This window comes from Mixophyes fleayi, chromosome 2 (genome assembly GCF_038048845.1).
Source record: "Mixophyes fleayi isolate aMixFle1 chromosome 2, aMixFle1.hap1, whole genome shotgun sequence".
In the NCBI taxonomy this organism is placed as follows: Eukaryota; Metazoa; Chordata; class Amphibia; order Anura; family Limnodynastidae; genus Mixophyes; species Mixophyes fleayi.
In genome coordinates, this window is record NC_134403.1 from 11,002,176 (window position 1) to 11,024,622 (window position 22,447).

General features: G+C 45.8%; 1 protein-coding gene across 1 annotated transcript in view; it reads left to right on the forward strand.

Moving 5' to 3' along the window:
* The window catches only part of DCHS1 (dachsous cadherin-related 1), a 65,781-nt gene that overhangs the window by 15,018 nt on the left and 28,316 nt on the right, over nucleotides 1–22,447 (forward strand). The window contains exons 3-11 of the mRNA XM_075198460.1: nucleotides 2,976–3,152; nucleotides 3,591–3,822; nucleotides 5,689–5,925; nucleotides 15,195–16,175; nucleotides 17,352–17,539; nucleotides 17,651–17,747; nucleotides 18,781–18,938; nucleotides 19,023–19,863; nucleotides 22,144–22,383. Of these exons, the coding sequence (XP_075054561.1) occupies nucleotides 2,976–3,152; nucleotides 3,591–3,822; nucleotides 5,689–5,925; nucleotides 15,195–16,175; nucleotides 17,352–17,539; nucleotides 17,651–17,747; nucleotides 18,781–18,938; nucleotides 19,023–19,863; nucleotides 22,144–22,383 (3,151 nt within the window). The remainder of the gene's footprint in view (nucleotides 1–2,975; nucleotides 3,153–3,590; nucleotides 3,823–5,688; nucleotides 5,926–15,194; nucleotides 16,176–17,351; nucleotides 17,540–17,650; nucleotides 17,748–18,780; nucleotides 18,939–19,022; nucleotides 19,864–22,143; nucleotides 22,384–22,447) is intronic.

A 22,447-nucleotide genomic window follows, 5' to 3' on the forward strand; every position in this document is an offset into this window, starting at 1 on the left:
CAGAAGGGAGCTATGAGACATGGAGCCTGTCCCTCCCACTGCGGGGTGACACAGACAGAAGGGGGCTATGAGACATGGAGCCTGTCCCTCCCACTGCGGGGTGACACAGACAGAAGGGGGCTATGAGACATGGAGCCTGTCCCTCCCACTGCGGGGTGACACAGACAGAAGGGGGCTATGAGACATGGAGCCTGTCCCTCCCACTGCGGGGTGACACAGACAGAAGGGAGCTATGAGACATGGAGCCTGTCCCTCCCACTGCAGGGTGACACAGACAGAAGGGGGCTATGAGACATGGAGCCTGTCCCTCCCACTGCGGGGTGACACAGACAGAAGGGGGCTATGAGACATGGAGCCTGTCCCTCCCACTGCGGGGTGACACAGACAGAAGGGAGCTATGAGACATGGAGCCTGTCCCTCCCACTGCAGGGTGACACAGACAGAAGGGGGCTATGAGACATGGAGCCTGTCCCTCCCACTGCAGGGTGACACAGACAGAAGGGGGCTATGAGACATGGAGCCTGTCCCTCCCACTGCGGGGTGACACAGACAGAAGGGAGCTATGGTACGTGGAGCCGGTCCCTCCCACTGCAGGGTGACACGGACAGAAGGGAGCTATGGTACATAGAGCCTGTCCCTGCCCACTGCACTGACACAGACAGAAGGGAGCTATGAGACATGGAGCCTGTCCCTCCCACTGCGGGGTGACACAGACAGAAGGAGGCTATGAGACATGGAGCCTGTCCCTGCCCACTGCACTGACACAGACAGAAGGGAGCTATGAGACATGGAGCCTGTCCCTCCCACTGCGGGGTGACACAGACAGAAGGGGGCTATGAGACATGGAGCCTGTCCCTCCCACTGCGGGGTGACACAGACAGAAGGGGGCTATGAGACATGGAGCCTGTCCCTCCCACTGCGGGGTGACACAGACAGAAGGGGGCTATGAGACATGGAGCCTGTCCCTCCCACTGCGGGGTGACACAGACAGAAGGGAGCTATGAGACATGGAGCCTGTCCCTCCCACTGCAGGGTGACACAGACAGAAGGGGGCTATGAGACATGGAGCCTGTCCCTCCCACTGCAGGGTGACACAGACAGAAGGGGGCTATGAGACATGGAGCCTGTCCCTCCCACTGCGGGGTGACACAGACAGAAGGGAGCTATGGTACGTGGAGCCGGTCTCTCCCACTGCAGGGTGACACGGACAGAAGGGAGCTATGGTACATAGAGCCGGTCCCTCCCACTGCAGGGTGACACAGACAGAAGAGAGCTATGGTACATGGAGCCGGTCCCTCCCACTGCAGGGTGACACAGACAGAAGGGACCTAGGAGACATGACTTCTCCTGTAAGGGGTTAATGGCTTGGCTTGAGAGGAAGGGTCATGTGAGTGGTGCAGGGGATTAGTGCCTGTTGGAGATGTGACCTCTTAATATTTACGCTGCAGAAGGGATTAATTATTATTATTCGGCTTACAAATCAATGTGTGTGGTAAAGAATGCCTGCCAGTCACTATGTTGCAGGAGAATTGTTAATCAGTGCTATGCAGGGTCAGTATGTAGCAGGGGAAGGGTTAATCAGTTCTATGCAGGGTCAGTATGTAGCAAGATGAGGGGTTAATTAGTGCTATGTCAATCAGTATATAACAGAGTAATGGTAATCAGTGCTATGCAGGGTCAGCATGTGGCAGGGAAAGGGTTAATTAGTGCTTCCAGGTCTGTATATAGCAGATAAAGGGTCAATCAGTTTTGTGCATGCCAGTATGTGGCAGGGAAAGGGTTAATCATGCTGTACATGTCAGTGTGTGACAGGGAATGGTTTAATCTGTAGGTAAATGTGTGGTAGAGAAAGAGTTAATCACTACTGTGCAGGTCGGTGTATGGCAGAGAAGGGGTAAATCAGTTTATGCAGGTGTGTGTGGCAGGGAAAGGGTTAATCAGTGCGACCTGTGTAATGATTTTGTGATATAGGGCACTAAGTGGTTAGCACTTCTGCCTCACAGCACTGGGGTCATGAGTTCAATTCCCGACCATGGCCTTATCTGTGTAGAGTTTGTATGTTCTCCCCGTGTTTGCGTGGGTTTCCTCCGGGTGCTCCGGTTTCCTCTCACACTCCAAAAACATACTGGTAGGTTAATTGGCTGCTATCGAAATTGACCTTAGTCTCTCTCTCTCTCTCTATCTGTGTATGTTAGGGAATGTAGACTGTAAGCTCCAATGGGGCAGGGACTGATGTGAATGAATTCTCTGTACAGCGCTGCGGAATCAGTGGCGCTATATAAATAAATGGTGATGATGATGATATCAGCTGTCAACAGAGTCACGTTCCTTATACCGTTCCTGCATCAGAGATAATGCAAGAGGCTACTAAGGTTTAAAGCTAACAAGGCCTGGTTATAAAATATTTGCCCCCCAGCCCCCAATTGGTACGAAGCTCCATGATAATCTAGAAAGCACATGTATAATGAAAATGAATGTAACAATAACACAGGATATATTGCAGCGGAGTCTACAGTAGCAGATCGTGCTGACAACAGAACAGTTTATTTATTGATTGATCCAAAATTTGGAATGTGGAAAGCATGTCCACGGAAATATGGCAGCACACATTAATCAACTTTTGAATATTTATACAATATATTCCCCACGTACATTTTAGTGTGGGTCCCTCCACTAGGAGCCCCTCTGCCTGGTATATTAATTTACAGTTACCAGAGACCTCTGCTGGTGGCCTCAGTAATAACCGGATTCTTTATCCCTCTGTGGTGTTAAAGGCTACACAATGTAATTTATTAGGTTAGTTTGAACCACAAGGAAGCATTGGTGGGCCACCAGCTGTACTCCTGTAAATGCGATGCCCGAGATAAGGTCATCTGAGTCAGTGTTTGTATTTTCTTGGTCACATTGTTGATAATTGAATGACTCTAGTAGGTGTTGAAGTCTGTCTCACGTCTCTTCATCACTCTCTTTTTCAGGTTTCGGCATCAGACGCAGACAGTGGCAGCCTCGGAGCGGTCTCATACTCTCTAAGTCCCACATCCCCACCACAATTCCGGATCCATTCTGAAAGCGGAGAGATTTGCCTCTCAGAAACCCTCGATCGAGACGATGGAGAACGATTCTTCCTTCTTCATGTGACAGCCACAGATGGGGTGAGACAGCCCCATTATACATTGATGAGTACTGAGAGTATAGGACTATGATCCTAGGATGCATAGATTATAATTATCGATCGTAGGATGCAGAAAATAGACCCATAAGTTCTAGGATTCAAAGAGTGAGCTATCACTCCAAATATCCCGAGAAGAGGCCCACCACATTTAGGTTCTACAGTACAGATCCATCAGTCCCTGGATCCATAGGATAGACCTATGACTCAGAGGATCAGCCCACCAGGCTTAGGTTTTAGAGTACACGTCCATCAGTCCTTGGATCCATAGAATAGACCTATGACTCGGAGGATCAGCCCACCATGCTTAGGTTTTAGAGTACAGGTCCATCAGTCCTTGGGCAACATGGAGGGAGCGAATAAGGGGTGCAGAGGATTGTGGGAAAATATCTAAATCCATCTTTCTCCTGTTTTTTTGTAGGGTGGTTTAAGTGGTGAATGTCGTGTACGGGTTTCTGTAGAAGATGTGAATGATAATCGGCCGGTCTTCTATCCATTGGAATATGGGGGTAGCGTAAGTGCCCTCAGCCCACCGGGAACCCCCATTATGAGTGTGACGGCCCGTGACAAGGATGACGGAATCCATGGCATTCTTACCTACCATATCGTGTCAGGAAATAAACCCTCGCTTCTACGCATCGAACCCGACACAGGTTAGAATAGAGAGTAATATAGTAGAGAAATTATTCATACATGGCAACTCTACTGATATTCCTGGGAGGCTCCTGAAATTCCTAGAGAGTCTGCAATTCTTTTTGGGCAGTGGGAGAAGTGGGCTGGTACAAGGGCAGGACGACAAAGTCCACCCACAGCTGTGTAATGATACACCGGAGGCCTGCGGTGATGCACATAAGAGGGCATAATGAAGCATGTGGCCCTCTATGTGTGTGTTTATTACATTACACAGAGTTTTCCTGGGAAAGTGTTTCTCCCTTGTTAGTGCAATATGCTGGAGCAAACGAATTCCATGAAACGAGGCCCAATGCCGTAGAAGAGCATTCAATCCATGTAATAAAAAGCTTCATACTCACAAAAGTGATATAAATAGTGCTGATGTCTTCTTACTCTCATAGTTATTTTACCACAAATGAGGGTAAAACATATTCATAGAAATGAGTGGCTCTAAAGGTTAGGAAGTTGGACTTTTGCACAATGTGCAATCAACAGGTTATTCCGCCTCTCCCATTGAGGTGCATATTTACTTTAGGAGATATCTCCAGAGTGTGGGTAGGAGGCATCTCCAGAGTGTGGGTAGGAGGCATCTCCAGAGTGTGGGGAGGAGGCATCTCCAGAGTGTGGGGAGGAGGCATCTCCAGAGTGTGGGTAGGAGGCGTCTCCAGAGTGTGGGTAGGAGGCGTCTCCAGAGTGTGGGGAGGAGGCATCTCCAGAGTGTGGAGGTGTCTCGCGAGTGTGGAGTGGAAGCATCTTCTGAGTGTGGAGTGGAGGCACCTCCTGAGTGCAGGGAGGAGGTGCCTCCTGAGTGCGGGGAGGAGGCATCTCCTGAGGGCAGGCGCCTCCTGAGTATGGAGTGGATGTATGTCCAGAGTGCGGATTGGTGGTATTTTCTGAGTACGGGGCGGAGGCGTTTTCTGAGTGCAGAGTGGAGGTATTTCCTGAGTGTGGAGTGGAGGCGTCTTCTGAGTGCGAAGACCAGGAGTCTCCTGAGTACAGAGTGGAAGCGTCTCCTGAGTGCGGAGTGGAGGCGTCTCCTGAGTGCGGAGTGGAGGCGTCTCCTGAGTGCGGAGTGGAGGCGTCTCCTGATGGCGGAGTGGAGGCGTCTCCTGAGTGCGGAGTGGAGGCGTCTCCTGAGTGCGGAGTGGAGGCGTCTCCTGAGTGCGGAGTGGAGGTGTCTCCTGAGTGCGGGGACCAGGCATCTCCTGGGTGCAGAGTGGCGGTGTCTCCTGAGTGCGGGGACCCAGTGCGCATCTCATGTGATTTTTAAATGACCTACTATGTGGTTGACACACACCAAGAAAATACTATTCACATTGACACTTCATGTATTGTATTTCCACCACTGTAACTAATGGCAAGAAAATGTGGGCCACAGTCATATAATACGTGTTCTCAGGAACAGGAGAAATTAGTTTATAAAGGGAGTGATGACATATTTGTGTGGTTTTTAGGGGCAGAAATCCACAGCAGATCCAGTGAGGTTGTCACTTCAGTATCATGCAGTGGCTGCAGTGTACGGTGTCTGTGATCTTGCAGTGGTTGCAGTACGCGGTGCCTGTGATCTTGCAGTGGTTGCAGTGCACAGTGTCTGTGATCTTGCAGTGGCTGCAGTGCATGGTGTCTGTGATCTTGCAGTGGCTGCAGTGCACGGTGTCTGTGATCTTGCAGTGGTTGCAGTGCACATTGCCTGTGATCTTGCAGTGGTTGCAGTGCACAGTGTATGTGATCTTGCAGTTGTTGCAGTGCACGGTGTCTGTGATCTTGCAGTTGTTGCCGTGCACAGTGTCTGTGATCTTGCAGTGACTGCAGGGCATTGTGTTACCCAGTAATGTCATCTATTTCAGGTACCCTGTTGGTGGCACAGTCTCTATCAGCAAGGGCCGGCTCTGTCCTACATCTGGAGGTCGGAGCACAGGATGGAGGTGGAGTCAGGGCTGAGGTGAATGCCCGGGTAAATGTCAGCATCCTGCCAAGCTCCGCCCACATACCTACCTTCCTGCAGCCCCGATATGATATCACTGTGCCTGAGGACACGCCTCCTGGAACCAGCTTGGGCAGTGTGAGGGCCAGCAACCCCCCAGGTACCATTTTAGTAAAAATGTAAACCTGGTGCAAAATTCGGAAAGAATTATCCATGAGGTGGTGATGAAGATTTAACTGTTCTCTGTTTGTCTCTTACTGACATTTGATTCTATGAAGTAGGACGTTATAACATATAGACATCATGCCAGGAGGCAGTAGGACGTTATAACATATAGACATCATGTCAGGAGGCAGTAGGACGTTATAACATATAGACATCATGTCAGGGGGCAGTAGGTTGTTATAACATATAGACATTATGTCAGGAGGCAGTAGGACGTTATAACATATAGACATCATGTCAGGGGACAGTAGGACGTTATAACATATAGACATCATGTCAGGGGGCAGTAGGACGTTATAACATATAGACATCATGTCAGGGGGCAGTAGGACGTTATAACATATAGACATCATGTCAGGGGGCAGTAAGACGTTATAACATATAGACATCATGTCAGGGGGCAGTAAGACGTTATAACATATAGACATCATGTCAGGGGACAGTAGGACGTTATAACATATAGACATCATGTCAGGGGACAGTAGGACGTTATAACATATAGACATCATGTCAGGGGGCAGTAAGACGTTATAACATATAGACATCATGTCAGGGGGCAGTAGGACGTTATAACATATAGACATCATGTCAGGGGGCAGTAAGACGTTATAACATATAGACATCATGTCAGGGGGCAGTAGGACGTTATAACATATAGACATCATGTCAGGGGGCAGTAGCACGTTATAACATATAGACATCATGTCAGGGGACAGTAGGGTGTTATAACATATAGACATCATGCCAGGAGGCAGTAGGACGTTATAACATATAGACATCATGTCAGGAGGCAGTAGGACGTTATAACATATAGACATCATGTCAGGAGGCAGTAGGACGTTATAACATATAGACATCATGTCAGGGGACAGTAAGACGTTATAACATATAGACATCAAGTCAGGGGACAGTAAGACGTTATAACATATAGACATCATGTCAGGGGGCAGTAGCACGTTATAACATATAGACATCATGTCAGGGGGCAGTAGCACGTTATAACATATAGACATCATGTCAGGGGGCAGTAGGACGTTATAACATATAGACATCATGTCAGGGGGCAGTAGGACGTTATAACATATAGACATCATGTCAGGGGGCAGTAGGACGTTATAACATATAGACATCATGTCAGGGGACAGTAAGACGTTATAACATATAGACATCATGTCAGGGGACAGTAGGGTGTTATAACATATAGACATCATGCCAGGAGGCAGTAGGACGTTATAACATATAGACATCATGTCAGGAGGCAGTAGGACGTTATAACATATAGACATCATGTCAGGAGGCAGTAGGACGTTATAACATATAGACATCATGTCAGGGGACAGTAAGACGTTATAACATATAGACATCATGTCAGGGGGCAGTAGGACGTTATAACATATAGACATCATGTCAGGAGGCAGTAGGACGTTATAACATATAGACATCATGTCAGGGGACAGTAAGACGTTATAACATATAGACATCATGTCAGGAGGCAGTAGGACGTTATAACATATAGACATCATGTCAGGGGGCAGTAGCACGTTATAACATATAGACATCATGTCAGGAGGCAGTAGGATGTTATAACATATAGACATCATGCCAGGGAGCAGTAGGACGTTATAACATATAGACATCATGTCAGGGGGCAGTAGCACGTTATAACATATAGACATCATGTCAGGGGGCAGTAAGACGTTATAACATATAGACATCATGTCAGGGGGCAGTAAGACGTTATAACATATAGACATCATGTCAGGGGGCAGTAGGACGTTATAACATATAGACATCATGTCAGGAGGCAGTAGGACGTTATAACATATAGACATCATGTCAGGGGACAGTAAGACGTTATAACATATAGACATCATGTCAGGGGGCAGTAGGACGTTATAACATATAGACATCATGTCAGGGGGCAGTAGGTTGTTATAACATATAGACATCATGCCAGGAGGCAGTAGGACGTTATAACATATAGACATCATGTCAGGAGGCAGTAGGACGTTATAACATATAGACATCATGTCAGGGAGCAGTAGGACGTTATAACATATAGACATCATGTCAGGGAGCAGTAGGACGTTATAACATATAGACATCATGTCAGGGGGCAGTAGGACGTTATAACATATAGACATCATGTCAGGGGGCAGTAGGACGTTATAACATATAGACATCATTTCAGGGGGCAGTAGGACGTTATAACATATAGACATCATTTCAGGGGGCAGTAGGACATTATAACATATAGACATCATGCCAGGAGGCAGTAGGACGTTATAACATATAGACATCATGTCAGGAGGCAGTAGGACGTTATAACATATAGACATCATGCCAGGGGGCAGTAGGACATTATAACATATAGACATCATGCCAGGGGGCAGTAGGACGTTATAACATATAGACATTAATACAGGAGGCAGTAGGACGTTATAACATATAGACATCATGTCAGGGGACAGTAGGACGTTATAACATATAGACATTATGTCAGGGGAAAGTAGGACGTTATAACATATAGACATCATGTCAGGGGGCAGCAGAACGTTATAACATATAGACATCATGTCAGGGGGCAGTAGGACGTTATAACATATAGACATCATGTCAGGGGACAGTAGGACGTTATAACATATAGACATCATGTCAGGGGGCAGCAGAACGTTATAACATATAGACATCATGTCAGGGGGCAGTAGGACGTTATAACATATAGACATCATGTCAGGGGGCAGCAGGACGTTATAACATATAGACATCATGTCAGGGGGCAGTAGGACGTTATAACATATAGACATCATGTCAGGGGGCAGTAGGACGTTATAACATATAGACATCATGTCAGGGGGCAGTAGTACGTTATAACATATAGACATTATGTCAGGGGACAGTAGGACGTTATAACATATAGACATCATGTCAGGGGGCAGTAGGACGTTATAACATATAGACATCATGTCAGGGGGCAGTAGAACGTTATAACATATAGACATCATGTCAGGGGGCAGTAGGACGTTATAACATATAGACATCATGTCAGGGGGCAGTAGGACGTTATAACATATAGACATTATGTCAGGAGGCAGTAGGACGTTATAACATATAGACATCATGTCAGGGGACAGTAGGACGTTATAACATATAGACATCATGTCAGGGGGCAGTAGGACGTTATAACATATAGACATCATGTCAGGGGGCAGTAGGACGTTATAACATGTAGACATCATGCCAGGGGGCAGTAGGACGTTATAACATATAGACATCATGTCAGGGGGCAGTAGGACGTTATAACATATAGACTTCATGTCGGGGCAGTAGGACGTTATAACATATAGACATCATGTCAGGGGACAGTAGGACGTTATAACATATAGACATTATGTCAGGGGGCAGTAGGACGTTATAACATATAGACATCATGTCAGGGGGCAGCAGAACGTTATAACATATAGACATCATGTCAGGGGGCAGTAGGACGTTATAACATATAGACATCATGTCAGGGGCAGTAGGACGTTATAACATATAGACATCATGTCAGGAGGCAGTAGGACGTTATAACATATAGACATCAAGTCAGGGGGCAGTAGGACGTTATAACATATAGACATCATGTCAGGGGGCAGTAGGACGTTATAACATATAGACATCATTTCAGGGGGCAGTAGGACGTTATAACATATAGACATCATTTCAGGGGGCAGTAGGACATTATAACATATAGACATCATGCCAGGAGGCAGTAGGACGTTATAACATATAGACATCATGTCAGGAGGCAGTAGGACGTTATAACATATAGACATCATGCCAGGGGGCAGTAGGACGTTATAACATATAGACATCATGCCAGGGGGCAGTAGGACGTTATAACATATAGACATTAATACAGGAGGCAGTAGGACGTTATAACATATAGACATCATGTCAGGGGGCAGTAGGACGTTATAACATATAGACATCATGTCAGGGGACAGTAGGACGTTATAACATATAGACATCATGTCAGGGGGCAGCAGAACGTTATAACATATAGACATCATGTCAGGGGGCAGTAGGACGTTATAACATATAGACATCATGTCAGGGGGCAGCAGGACGTTATAACATATAGACATCATGTCAGGGGGCAGTAGGACGTTATAACATATAGACATCATGTCAGGGGGCAGTAGGACGTTATAACATATAGACATCATGTCAGGGGGCAGTAGGACGTTATAACATATAGACATCATGTCAGGGGGCAGTAGGACGTTATAACATATAGACATCATGTCAGGGGGCAGTAGCACGTTATAACATATAGACATCATGTCAGGGGGCAGTAGGACGTTATAACATATAGACATCATGTCAGGGGGCAGTAGGACGTTATAACATATAGACATCATGTCAGGGGGCAGTAGGACGTTATAACATATAGACATCATGTCAGGGGACAGTAAGACGTTATAACATATAGACATCATGTCAGGGGACAGTAGGGTGTTATAACATATAGACATCATGCCAGGAGGCAGTAGGACGTTATAACATATAGACATCATGTCAGGAGGCAGTAGGACGTTATAACATATAGACATCATGTCAGGGGACAGTAAGACGTTATAACATATAGACATCATGTCAGGGGGCAGTAGGACGTTATAACATATAGACATCATGTCAGGAGGCAGTAGGACGTTATAACATATAGACATCATGTCAGGGGACAGTAAGACGTTATAACATATAGACATCATGTCAGGAGGCAGTAGGACGTTATAACATATAGACATCATGTCAGGGGGCAGTAGCACGTTATAACATATAGACATCATGTCAGGAGGCAGTAGGATGTTATAACATATAGACATCATGCCAGGGAGCAGTAGGACGTTATAACATATAGACATCATGTCAGGGGGCAGTAGCACGTTATAACATATAGACATCATGTCAGGGGGCAGTAAGACGTTATAACATATAGACATCATGTCAGGGGGCAGTAAGACGTTATAACATATAGACATCATGTCAGGGGGCAGTAGGACGTTATAACATATAGACATCATGTCAGGAGGCAGTAGGACGTTATAACATATAGACATCATGTCAGGGGACAGTAAGACGTTATAACATATAGACATCATGTCAGGGGGCAGTAGGACGTTATAACATATAGACATCATGTCAGGGGGCAGTAGGTTGTTATAACATATAGACATCATGCCAGGAGGCAGTAGGACGTTATAACATATAGACATCATGTCAGGAGGCAGTAGGACGTTATAACATATAGACATCATGTCAGGGAGCAGTAGGACGTTATAACATATAGACATCATGTCAGGGAGCAGTAGGACGTTATAACATATAGACATCATGTCAGGGGGCAGTAGGACGTTATAACATATAGACATCATGTCAGGGGGCAGTAGGACGTTATAACATATAGACATCATTTCAGGGGGCAGTAGGACGTTATAACATATAGACATCATTTCAGGGGGCAGTAGGACATTATAACATATAGACATCATGCCAGGAGGCAGTAGGACGTTATAACATATAGACATCATGTCAGGAGGCAGTAGGACGTTATAACATATAGACATCATGCCAGGGGGCAGTAGGACGTTATAACATATAGACATCATGCCAGGGGGCAGTAGGACGTTATAACATATAGACATTAATACAGGAGGCAGTAGGACGTTATAACATATAGACATCATGTCAGGGGACAGTAGGACGTTATAACATATAGACATTATGTCAGGGGACAGTAGGACGTTATAACATATAGACATCATGTCAGGGGGCAGCAGAACGTTATAACATATAGACATCATGTCAGGGGGCAGTAGGACGTTATAACATATAGACATCATGTCAGGGGACAGTAGGACGTTATAACATATAGACATCATGTCAGGGGGCAGCAGAACGTTATAACATATAGACATCATGTCAGGGGGCAGTAGGACGTTATAACATATAGACATCATGTCAGGGGGCAGCAGGACGTTATAACATATAGACATCATGTCAGGGGGCAGTAGGACGTTATAACATATAGACATCATGTCAGGGGGCAGTAGGACGTTATAACATATAGACATCATGTCAGGGGGCAGTAGGACGTTATAACATATAGACATTATGTCAGGGGACAGTAGGACGTTATAACATATAGACATCATGTCAGGGGGCAGTAGGACGTTATAACATATAGACATCATGTCAGGGGGCAGTAGAACGTTATAACATATAGACATCATGTCAGGGGGCAGTAGGACGTTATAACATATAGACATCATGTCAGGGGGCAGTAGGACGTTATAACATATAGACATTATGTCAGGAGGCAGTAGGACGTTATAACATATAGACATCATGTCAGGGGACAGTAGGACGTTATAACATATAGACATCATGTCAGGGGGCAGTAGGACGTTATAACATATAGACATCATGTCAGGGGGCAGTAGGACGTTATAACATGTAGACATCATGCCAGGGGGCAGTAGGACGTTATAACATATAGACATCATGTCAGGGGGCAGTAGGACGTTATAACATATAGACTTCATGTCGGGGCAGTAGGACGTTATAACATATAGACATCATGTCAGGGGACAGTAGGACGTTATAACATATAGACATTATGTCAGGGGGCAGTAGGACGTTATAACATATAGACATCATGTCAGGGGGCAGCAGAACGTTATAACATATAGACATCATGTCAGGGGGCAGTAGGACGTTATAACATATAGACATCATGTCAGGGGCAGTAGGACGTTATAACATATAGACATCATGTCAGGAGGCAGTAGGACGTTATAACATATAGACATCATGTCAGGGGGCAGTAGGACGTTATAACATATAGACATCATGTCAGGGGGCAGTAGGACGTTATAACATATAGACATCATTTCAGGGGGCAGTAGGACGTTATAACATATAGACATCATTTCAGGGGGCAGTAGGACATTATAACATATAGACATCATGCCAGGAGGCAGTAGGACGTTATAACATATAGACATCATGTCAGGAGGCAGTAGGACGTTATAACATATAGACATCATGCCAGGGGGCAGTAGGACGTTATAACATATAGACATCATGCCAGGGGGCAGTAGGACGTTATAACATATAGACATTAATACAGGAGGCAGTAGGACGTTATAACATATAGACATCATGTCAGGGGACAGTAGGACGTTATAACATATAGACATTATGTCAGGGGACAGTAGGACGTTATAACATATAGACATCATGTCAGGGGGCAGCAGAACGTTATAACATATAGACATCATGTCAGGGGGCAGTAGGACGTTATAACATATAGACATCATGTCAGGGGACAGTAGGACGTTATAACATATAGACATCATGTCAGGGGGCAGCAGAACGTTATAACATATAGACATCATGTCAGGGGGCAGTAGGACGTTATAACATATAGACATCATGTCAGGGGGCAGCAGGACGTTATAACATATAGACATCATGTCAGGGGGCAGTAGGACGTTATAACATATAGACATCATGTCAGGGGGCAGTAGGACGTTATAACATATAGACATCATGTCAGGGGGCAGTAGGACGTTATAACATATAGACATTATGTCAGGGGACAGTAGGACGTTATAACATATAGACATCATGTCAGGGGGCAGTAGGACGTTATAACATATAGACATCATGTCAGGGGGCAGTAGAACGTTATAACATATAGACATCATGTCAGGGGGCAGTAGGACGTTATAACATATAGACATCATGTCAGGGGGCAGTAGGACGTTATAACATATAGACATTATGTCAGGAGGCAGTAGGACGTTATAACATATAGACATCATGTCAGGGGACAGTAGGACGTTATAACATATAGACATCATGTCAGGGGGCAGTAGGACGTTATAACATATAGACATCATGCCAGGGGGCAGTAGGACGTTATAACATATAGACATCATGTCAGGGGGCAGTAGGACGTTATAACATATAGACTTCATGTCGGGGCAGTAGGACGTTATAACATATAGACATCATGTCAGGGGACAGTAGGACGTTATAACATATAGACATTATGTCAGGGGGCAGTAGGACGTTATAACATATAGACATCATGTCAGGGGGCAGCAGAACGTTATAACATATAGACATCATGTCAGGGGGCAGTAGGACGTTATAACATATAGACATCATGTCAGGGGCAGTAGGACGTTATAACATATAGACATCATGCCAGGAGGCAGTAGGACGTTATAACATATAGACATCATGTCAGGAGGCAGTAAGACGTTATAACATATAGACATCATGCCAGGGGGCAGTAGGACGTTATAACATATAGACATCATGCCAGGGGGCAGTAGGACGTTATAACATATAGACATCATGCCAGGGGGCAGTAGGACGTTATAACATATAGACATCATGTCAGGGGGCAGTAGGACGTTATAACATATAGACATCATGCCAGGGGGCAGTAGGACGTTATAACATATAGACATCATGTCAGGGGCAGTAGGACGTTATAACATATAGACATCATGTCAGGAGGCAGTAAGACGTTATAACATATAGACATCATGCCAGGGGGCAGTAGGACGTTATAACATATAGACATCATGTCAGGGGGCAGTAGGACGTTATAACATATAGACATCATGTCAGGGGCAGTAGGACGTTATAACATATAGACATCATGTCAGGAGGCAGTAAGACGTTATAACATATAGACATCATGCCAGGGGGCAGTAGGACGTTATAACATATAGACATCATGTCAGGGGGCAGTAGGACGTTATAACATATAGACATCATGTCAGGGGACAGTAGGACGTTATAACATATAGACATCATGTCAGGGGGCAGTAGGGTGTTATAACATATAGACATCATGTCAGGAGGCAGTAGGACGTTATAACATATAGACATCATGCCAGGGGGCAGTAGGACGTTATAACATATAGACATCATGCCAGGGGGCAGTAGGACGTTATAACATCATGCCAGGGGGCAGTAGGACGTTATAACATATAGACATCATGTCAGGGGGCAGTAGGTCGTTATAACATATGTCACAGGACAGTAGGGAGTTCTGACATATAGACAGAACTAGATCCCAATTCTTAGTTATTATATATTATTATTATTATTATTATATCCACCTTTTCCTTCTAGGTGTCAGCGGTGGGATACTTTACTCCTTGGCTTTTGGGGATCCTCGTGGACTTCTGTCTCTGGATTCTCATTCTGGCATTTTGTCCACTCGTCGGCAGCTGGATAGAGAACAAGATGCTGAGCTCATTCTGGAGGTTCAGGCCCACAGTGGGTCTCCGCCAGCCTATACCCGCGCACGAGTCACCCTGAGAATTACTGATGTCAATGATAACCCCCCAACCTTCACCTCCTCTTCACACACCCTGAGACTCCAGGGTTCCACCCCTGTCGGCTCCATTATATATACTGCTAAAGCAATAGACAATGATGCAGGAGCCAATGGACAGGTTCATTATCAAATGGTTTCACAGGGACCCTTTAGCATAGATAGTTCTGGAAAGATCCAAATCACCGGACCTCTGAACCTGGAAAGTTATGAGCTCCGTGTGCTTGCACTTGATGGTGGATTCCCCCAACTTTCTTCAGAGTTAGAAGTCACCGTCCTCGTCATTGAGCAGGAAACTGAGCCAGCGTGTGGAGCCTCTGATTATCGTGTGGAGGTCCGGGAAGGCAGCCCCCCAAAGAGCAGACTCCTGCAGGTTCAAGCTCTACTTCCTGACGGAGGTGAGAATCCGTTGCGATATAGACTGAGGTCAGATGCCGATGCGGTGGGATTCAGCGTGGAGCCGGAGACGGGATGGTTGTTTGTTCGTGGGGCCTTGGACAGGGAGAGCCGGGAAGTTTACGTACTTGCAGTGTTGGCATCTGGGGGTTCCGGCAGCCGCACCGCCACCTGCACTGTGCGTGTCCGAGTGACGGATGAGAATGACAATGTCCCACGACTGAGTGAAGAGAGGTATTTCATGAGCATCCTGGAGAACCGGTCACCTGGGGAGGTCGTGGGAAAGGTTAGCGCCACGGACAGAGATGCGGGGCAGAACGGACGTGTTACGTACAGGCTTCCAGGCAAAGAAAGTGACTTCAGCATCCACCCGCACACAGGTACATTTTCTGTAATTTAAGTTTTCTGGACTCAAAGGACCTGATCCCCCAAATCAAGAAACATGAGTAAATTTCATGATACAATGCAAGGGTTGCAAATGACTTTATTATTTTGCACGTAAGGAAAACACCGGCTGCTTTTTCATGTAACACACAAATACTTGATCTAGGACAGTGATGGCTAACCTGTGACACTCCAGGTGTTGTGAAACTACAAGCCCCAGCATGCTTTGCCAGTAGATAACTAGCTGATAGCTGGCAAATCATGCTGGGGCTTGTAGTTTCACAACACCTGGAGTGTCACAGGTTAGCCATCACTGATCTATGCATACATGTTACTATGATAGGATTTTGCTAGATATGGTTGTGTGAGCATAGTGGCACAGTGCTTAGCATGAACTGGATCACAGGTCAAGGCTTTATATGTGGAGTATCTATGTTATCCCCATGTTCGCTTGGGTTTCCTGGTTTCCTTCCACACTCCAAATATAACCTCTACTTGGACAGGGACTGATGTGAATTATTAAATATTATCTACAAAGTGCTGCGTATTATGGTGGCAGAATATAAATAATGGATAATAACAGAATAGCAGAGGGTATATCATTCAGGTGGATGTAACTATTGGATTATGTATATAATAATGCACTCCCTACTGTCAATTATGAGGATATTAGAAGGAGGACCCACGTGACCATATAAAGGTGTAAGGCTTGGCTCTCTGAGTTGACTTCTAATATCCATAATATGTTTCCTAATGAACTCTGATACCATCAGAACTCAACGGATATGGTTTACAAGAATGTATTCATATAATATACATGTAGCAATATGATTCGATACCTATTGATGCTACCTATTGTCCCACATCTGTCTGCTGTCCCTCGTAGGTCCCGTCACGTCTTTTGCTGCACTTCGTGTGGGTCCCCATAGCATTACTCACACTTATCTGTGTGAGTATATGTAGCACAGATAAGCATCTATTTGCTACGTGCTTCTGTATCCGGCGCTACGGAATCTGTGGCGCCTTAGAAATAAATAATGATTATAATAATAATAATAATAGTAGTACAGAGGGAAAGCACATTGTGTACACTGTATAACTGTATAGAAGTCAGCGGGTCCTTGTGTACACCGGCCATGGCAATCTTCCACAAGTCTGCTTTTCCCACGCAGGGGAGTTATCGGTAAGACGGAGCCTTGATCGGGAGCACCAGGCCACCTATCAGCTCCTAGTGATTGCCCAGGACGGGGGGGCACCGCCACGCAGTGTGACTGGCACGATCCATGTATCTGTGCTGGACGAGAATGACAATCGTCCAGTGTTTCTGCATCCCGGCTCTGGGAGGGAGACTCCCATACAGGTAATGACAGGAATCAGGGGTTTTAGTTTATCAGGTGTGAGGTGAATATCTCATGGTTACAACTTCTTTATGTCCATCTATGAGATAATCTATAACCACTCTGACCAACAGGTGATGGAGGGAAAGACCTCTGGTGTGTTTGTGGCGCTGCTCTTGGCCAAAGATGTGGATGAGGGAGAGAATGGAACAGTGACCTACAGCTTGTCAGGTACTTATCAGACATGGAGCCAGGGCTCAAGGTGAGAGAATGCCCTGAGCCTCATAGGTTTATAGAACAAGATGGCAGGATTTGTGTAGGAGCAAAGGTTTGCTCAGGCCGAGGGGAAGTGTTGTGTGGAGAGCGGAGGTGCGGTGCATCCAAACCAAAGTGTGATACAGAGGTGGAGCGGATGCATCTATAGTACAGGTGTCCCCTCACTCTCAGGACACGTGTAATACAGACAGTCCCAATTCCTCCTCAATATCAGGACACGTGTAATACAGACAGTCCCGGTGTCCCTTCACTCTCAGGACAAGTGTTATACAGACAGTCCCGGTGTCCCCTCACTCTCAGGACACGTGTAATACAGACAGTCCCGATGTCCCCTCACTCTCAGGACACATGTTATACAGACAGTCCCGATGTCCCCTCACTCTCAGGACACATGTAATACAGACAGTCCCGATGTCCCCTCACTCTCAGGACACATGTAATACAGACAGTCCTAGTGTCCCCTCACTCTCAGGACACATGTAATACAGACAGTCCCGGTGTCCCCTCACTCTCAGGACACGTGTAATACAGACAGTCCCAATGTCACCACACTCTCAGGACTTTAATTTGATGTTTACACAGTGCACCTTCTAAATATGTTTCCACCTCTCCGCACTTTAGGAAACACACGTGGTGAGAGCAAAGAGTAGGCATGTTCTTCAAGACCCACAATTGCTGTGGTAATAAAACAAATATGTGCTGTAACTATAGCAACTGATCAGATAATGGTGTTATGTTTATTGTGATTGGTTGCTATAGCTACAGCACATATGCGCACAGCTGGTCATTCATTTATTTTTCCTTATGGAGAGAGGAACAGAGATTTAGGTGGTGCACAGGAAGGAATAGTAAAGGGTTGGGGGTATAGAATGTATAGAGACAGTCCTATAAACACTCTGTATGAATATAAACTCCGAGGCCTCCTTATCTTCTAGTGATTCCCTTACCGTGCGCTCATACCTTCATTGTTCTCACTTCTCCTCGGCAGGTCCATGGGTGGAACGGTACACTCTTCACCCACACACAGGAGAGCTACGCACGGCGACCGCTCTACACCATGCAGAACGTTCCCTCTACACAATGACTGTGCAGGCCAGTGATTCTGGATCTCCCCCAAAGAGTACAGAGGCCACCCTCCGTATACAGGTACTAACTATGTACAGTGAGTATACTCAAAGGCCCAGTTTATGAATGCTGAGTATACACAGGTTATCTGTATTTTTTTTTTAGGTATTGCCCTCCTCACGTTATCCATCAAAGCCTAACCCCAGTTTACTTGTCCTGACGCCAGTGGAAGGATTACCACCTGGATCACTTTTGGGCACTGTTTCCCCCAAAACTCCTCATGACTCTGCAATGTACACCATGCTGGATGACCCTCATGGGATCTTCATGGTGGATGGGCAAACCGGTAATATCTTCCTGGTGAAAGATTTGGATTTTGAGTCTCAATCTAGGTATAGCCTGCGGGTGAGTGTTGAGGAGGCCCAGAAAATGACTGGAGTGTACCGACCTGCTCAAGTGGTTCAAGTAGAGGTTGAAGTCCAGGACAAAAATGATCACTCACCCAAGTTTCCTGAGGATCCATTGACATTAGTGGTTCCAGAAGATGCCCAGGTTGGTTCCTCCATCTTCACTTTCCAAGCACTGGACCATGATGGACCAGGCCCCAACAGTCAGGTTCGATATTCCTTATTGCGTCAAGAGCCAGAGCTTGATGAAAATATTTTTCGACTGGACGCAGAGACGGGTGTGATGAGTATAGCACGCCCACTGGATCGGGAAAAAGTGCCTTCTTACCTGCTGATGGTGGAGGCTAAAGACTGTGCACTCGATGCTAGTCAACGGCGTTCCACTTCTGTCACTGCCAGAATTTTCCTCAGTGATCGCAATGATCACACCCCTCATTTTATTACACCGTCTGCAGCATGGTTGTCTGAGGACCTACCTGTGGGATCTACAGCTCTTTTCCTGGTGGCACAAGACCCAGACCTGGGAGAGAATGGCAGGATTAGTTACCAACTAGCTGGAGGCAATGAGGATGGCAGGTTCCAGATACATCCAAGCACAGGTGAGAGATAATTAAGGTGAATATTAGTTCCTTGCTTGTGAAGGGAAAAGGCAGTGGGTCCATGCGACTGTGTTTTACCTTGGGTGCAGTTGTGTCTCCCATTCATTGGGCTACCTGCTGTCACCAACTTTCTCTCATTGGTCTACACCCTCTTATCTAAACCCATTTCTTGCTCTCCTCACTTAAATGACAATGGATTTGAATAACAGCATGATCAATAGAAACATGCTAGCATGGTAGTAGTAGTGTTGGTGGTCTCTATGTGATGTAGGTAGTAGTAGTGTTGGTGGTCTCTATGTGATGTAGGTAGTAGTAGTGTTGGTGGTCTCTATGTGATGTAGGTAGTAATGTTGGTGGTCTTTATGAGATTTTGCTAGTAGTAATGTTGATGGTCTCTATAATAATGTTGGTGGTGGTAATACCATTGGTGGTCTCTATAATGGTGTTGCTGGTAGTAGCGTTGGTGGTCTCTATAATGGTGTTGGTGGTAGTAGCGTTGGTGGTCTTTATGAGATTTTGCTAGTAGTAATGTTGATGGTCTCTATAATAATGTTGGTGGTGGTAATACCGTTGGTGGTCTCTATAATGGTGTTGCTGGTAGTAGCGTTGGTGGTCTCTATAATGGTGTTGGTGGTAGTAGCGTTGGTGGTCTTTATGAGATTTTGCTAGTAGTAATGTTGATGGTCTCTATGATAATGTTGGTGGTGGTAATACCGTTGGTGGTCTTTATAATGGTGTTGCTGGTAGTAGCGTTGGTAGTCTCTATAATGGTGTTGGTGATAGTAGCGTTGGTGGTCTCTATAATGAGATTCGTAGTAGCAGTAGTGCTGGTGTGTTGGTGGTCTCTATAATGGTGTTGGCAGTAGTAGCGTTGGTGGTGGTAATAGCATTGGTGGTCTCTATAATGGGGTTGGTGGTGGTAACGTTGGTGGTGATAGTAGCGTTGGTGGTTCTATAATGGGATTGGTGGTAGTAGTAGTAGTGTTGGTGTGTTGGTGGTCTCTATATGGTGTTGGCAGTAGTAGCATTGGTGGTTGTAGTACTATTGGTGGTCTCTATAATGGTGTTGGTGGTAGTAGCATTGGTGGTGGTAATAGCATTGGTGGTCTCTATAATGGGGTCCGTGGTAGTAGCGTTGGTGGTGGTAAAAGCATTGGTGGTCTCTATAATGGGGTTGGTGGTGTAACGTTGGTGGTGGTAGTAGCGTTGGTGGTCTCTATAATGGGATTGGTGGTAGTAGTAGTAGTGTTGGTGTGTTGGTGGTCTCTATAATGGTGTTGGCAGTAGTAGCATTGGTGGTTGTAGTACTATTGGTGGTCTCTATAATGGTGTTGGTGGTAGTAGCGTTGGTGGTGGTAATACCATTGGTGGTCTTTATAATGGTGTTGCTGGTAGTAGCGTTGGTGGTCTCTATAATGGTGTTGGTGATAGTAGCGTTGGTGGTCTCTATAATGAGATTCGTAGTAGCAGTAGTGCTGGTGTGTTGGTGGTCTCTATAATGGTGTTGGCAGTAGTAGCGTTGGTGGTGGTAATAGCATTGGTGGTCTCTATAATGGGGTTGGTGGTGTAACGTTGGTGGTGGTAGTAGCGTTGGTGGTCTCTATAATGGTGTTGGTGGTAGTAGCGTTGGTGGTGGTAATAGCATTGGTGGTCTCTATAATGGGGTCCGTGGTAGTAGCGTTGGTGGTGGCGAAAGCATTGGTGGTCCTATAATGGGGTTGGTGGTGTAACGTTGGTGGTGGTAGTAGAGTTGGTGGTCTCTATAATGGGATTGGTGGTAGTAGTAGTAGTGTTGGTGTGTTGGTGGTCTCTATAATGGTGTTGGCAGTAGTAGCATTGGTGGTTGTAGTACTATTGGTGGTCTCTATAATGGTGTTAGTGGTAGTAGCATTGGTGGTCTCTATAATGGGGTTGGTGGTGGTAACGTTGGTGGTGGTAGTAGCATTGGTGGTTCTATAATGGGATTGGTGGTAGTAGTAGTAGTAGTGTTGGTGGTCTCTATAATGGTGTTGGCAGTATTAGCATTGGTGGTTGTAGTACTATTGGTGATCTCTATAATGGTGTTGGTGGTAGTAGCCTTGGTGGTCTCTATAATTGGTTGGTAGTAGCAGTGTTCATGGTCTTCATAATGGTGTTTGTGATCTTTCTGATGGGCCATTATTAGTAGTTTTGTTGTTCTATAAGGCTCATGTTACTAGTAGTGGCAAAAGCCGTGAATCATGGCCTTTGGAGTCCGTTTACATTTTACCTGTTCTAACTGCTGTTGTCTATCCCACTCAGGTGCTCTATCTGTCGTGAGAGCATTAGACCGTGAGGAAATGCCGGGGTATAATCTCACTTTGGTGGCAATGGATCATGGCTCCCCACGTCTGTCCAGCACACAGACACTTTCCATCAATGTTCTTGATGTGAATGATGAAACTCCAACCTTTGAGAAAACGCAGTATGATGGAACAGTTAAAGAAAACCAGGCAGCTGGTGCAACCGTGCTGAGGCTGCACGCGGTGGACAGAGATCTCGGTGAGTAGAGGATAATATGAAAGGAAGTTTTCTGATGAAGGGAATGATCCAAACCTTAAGGCTC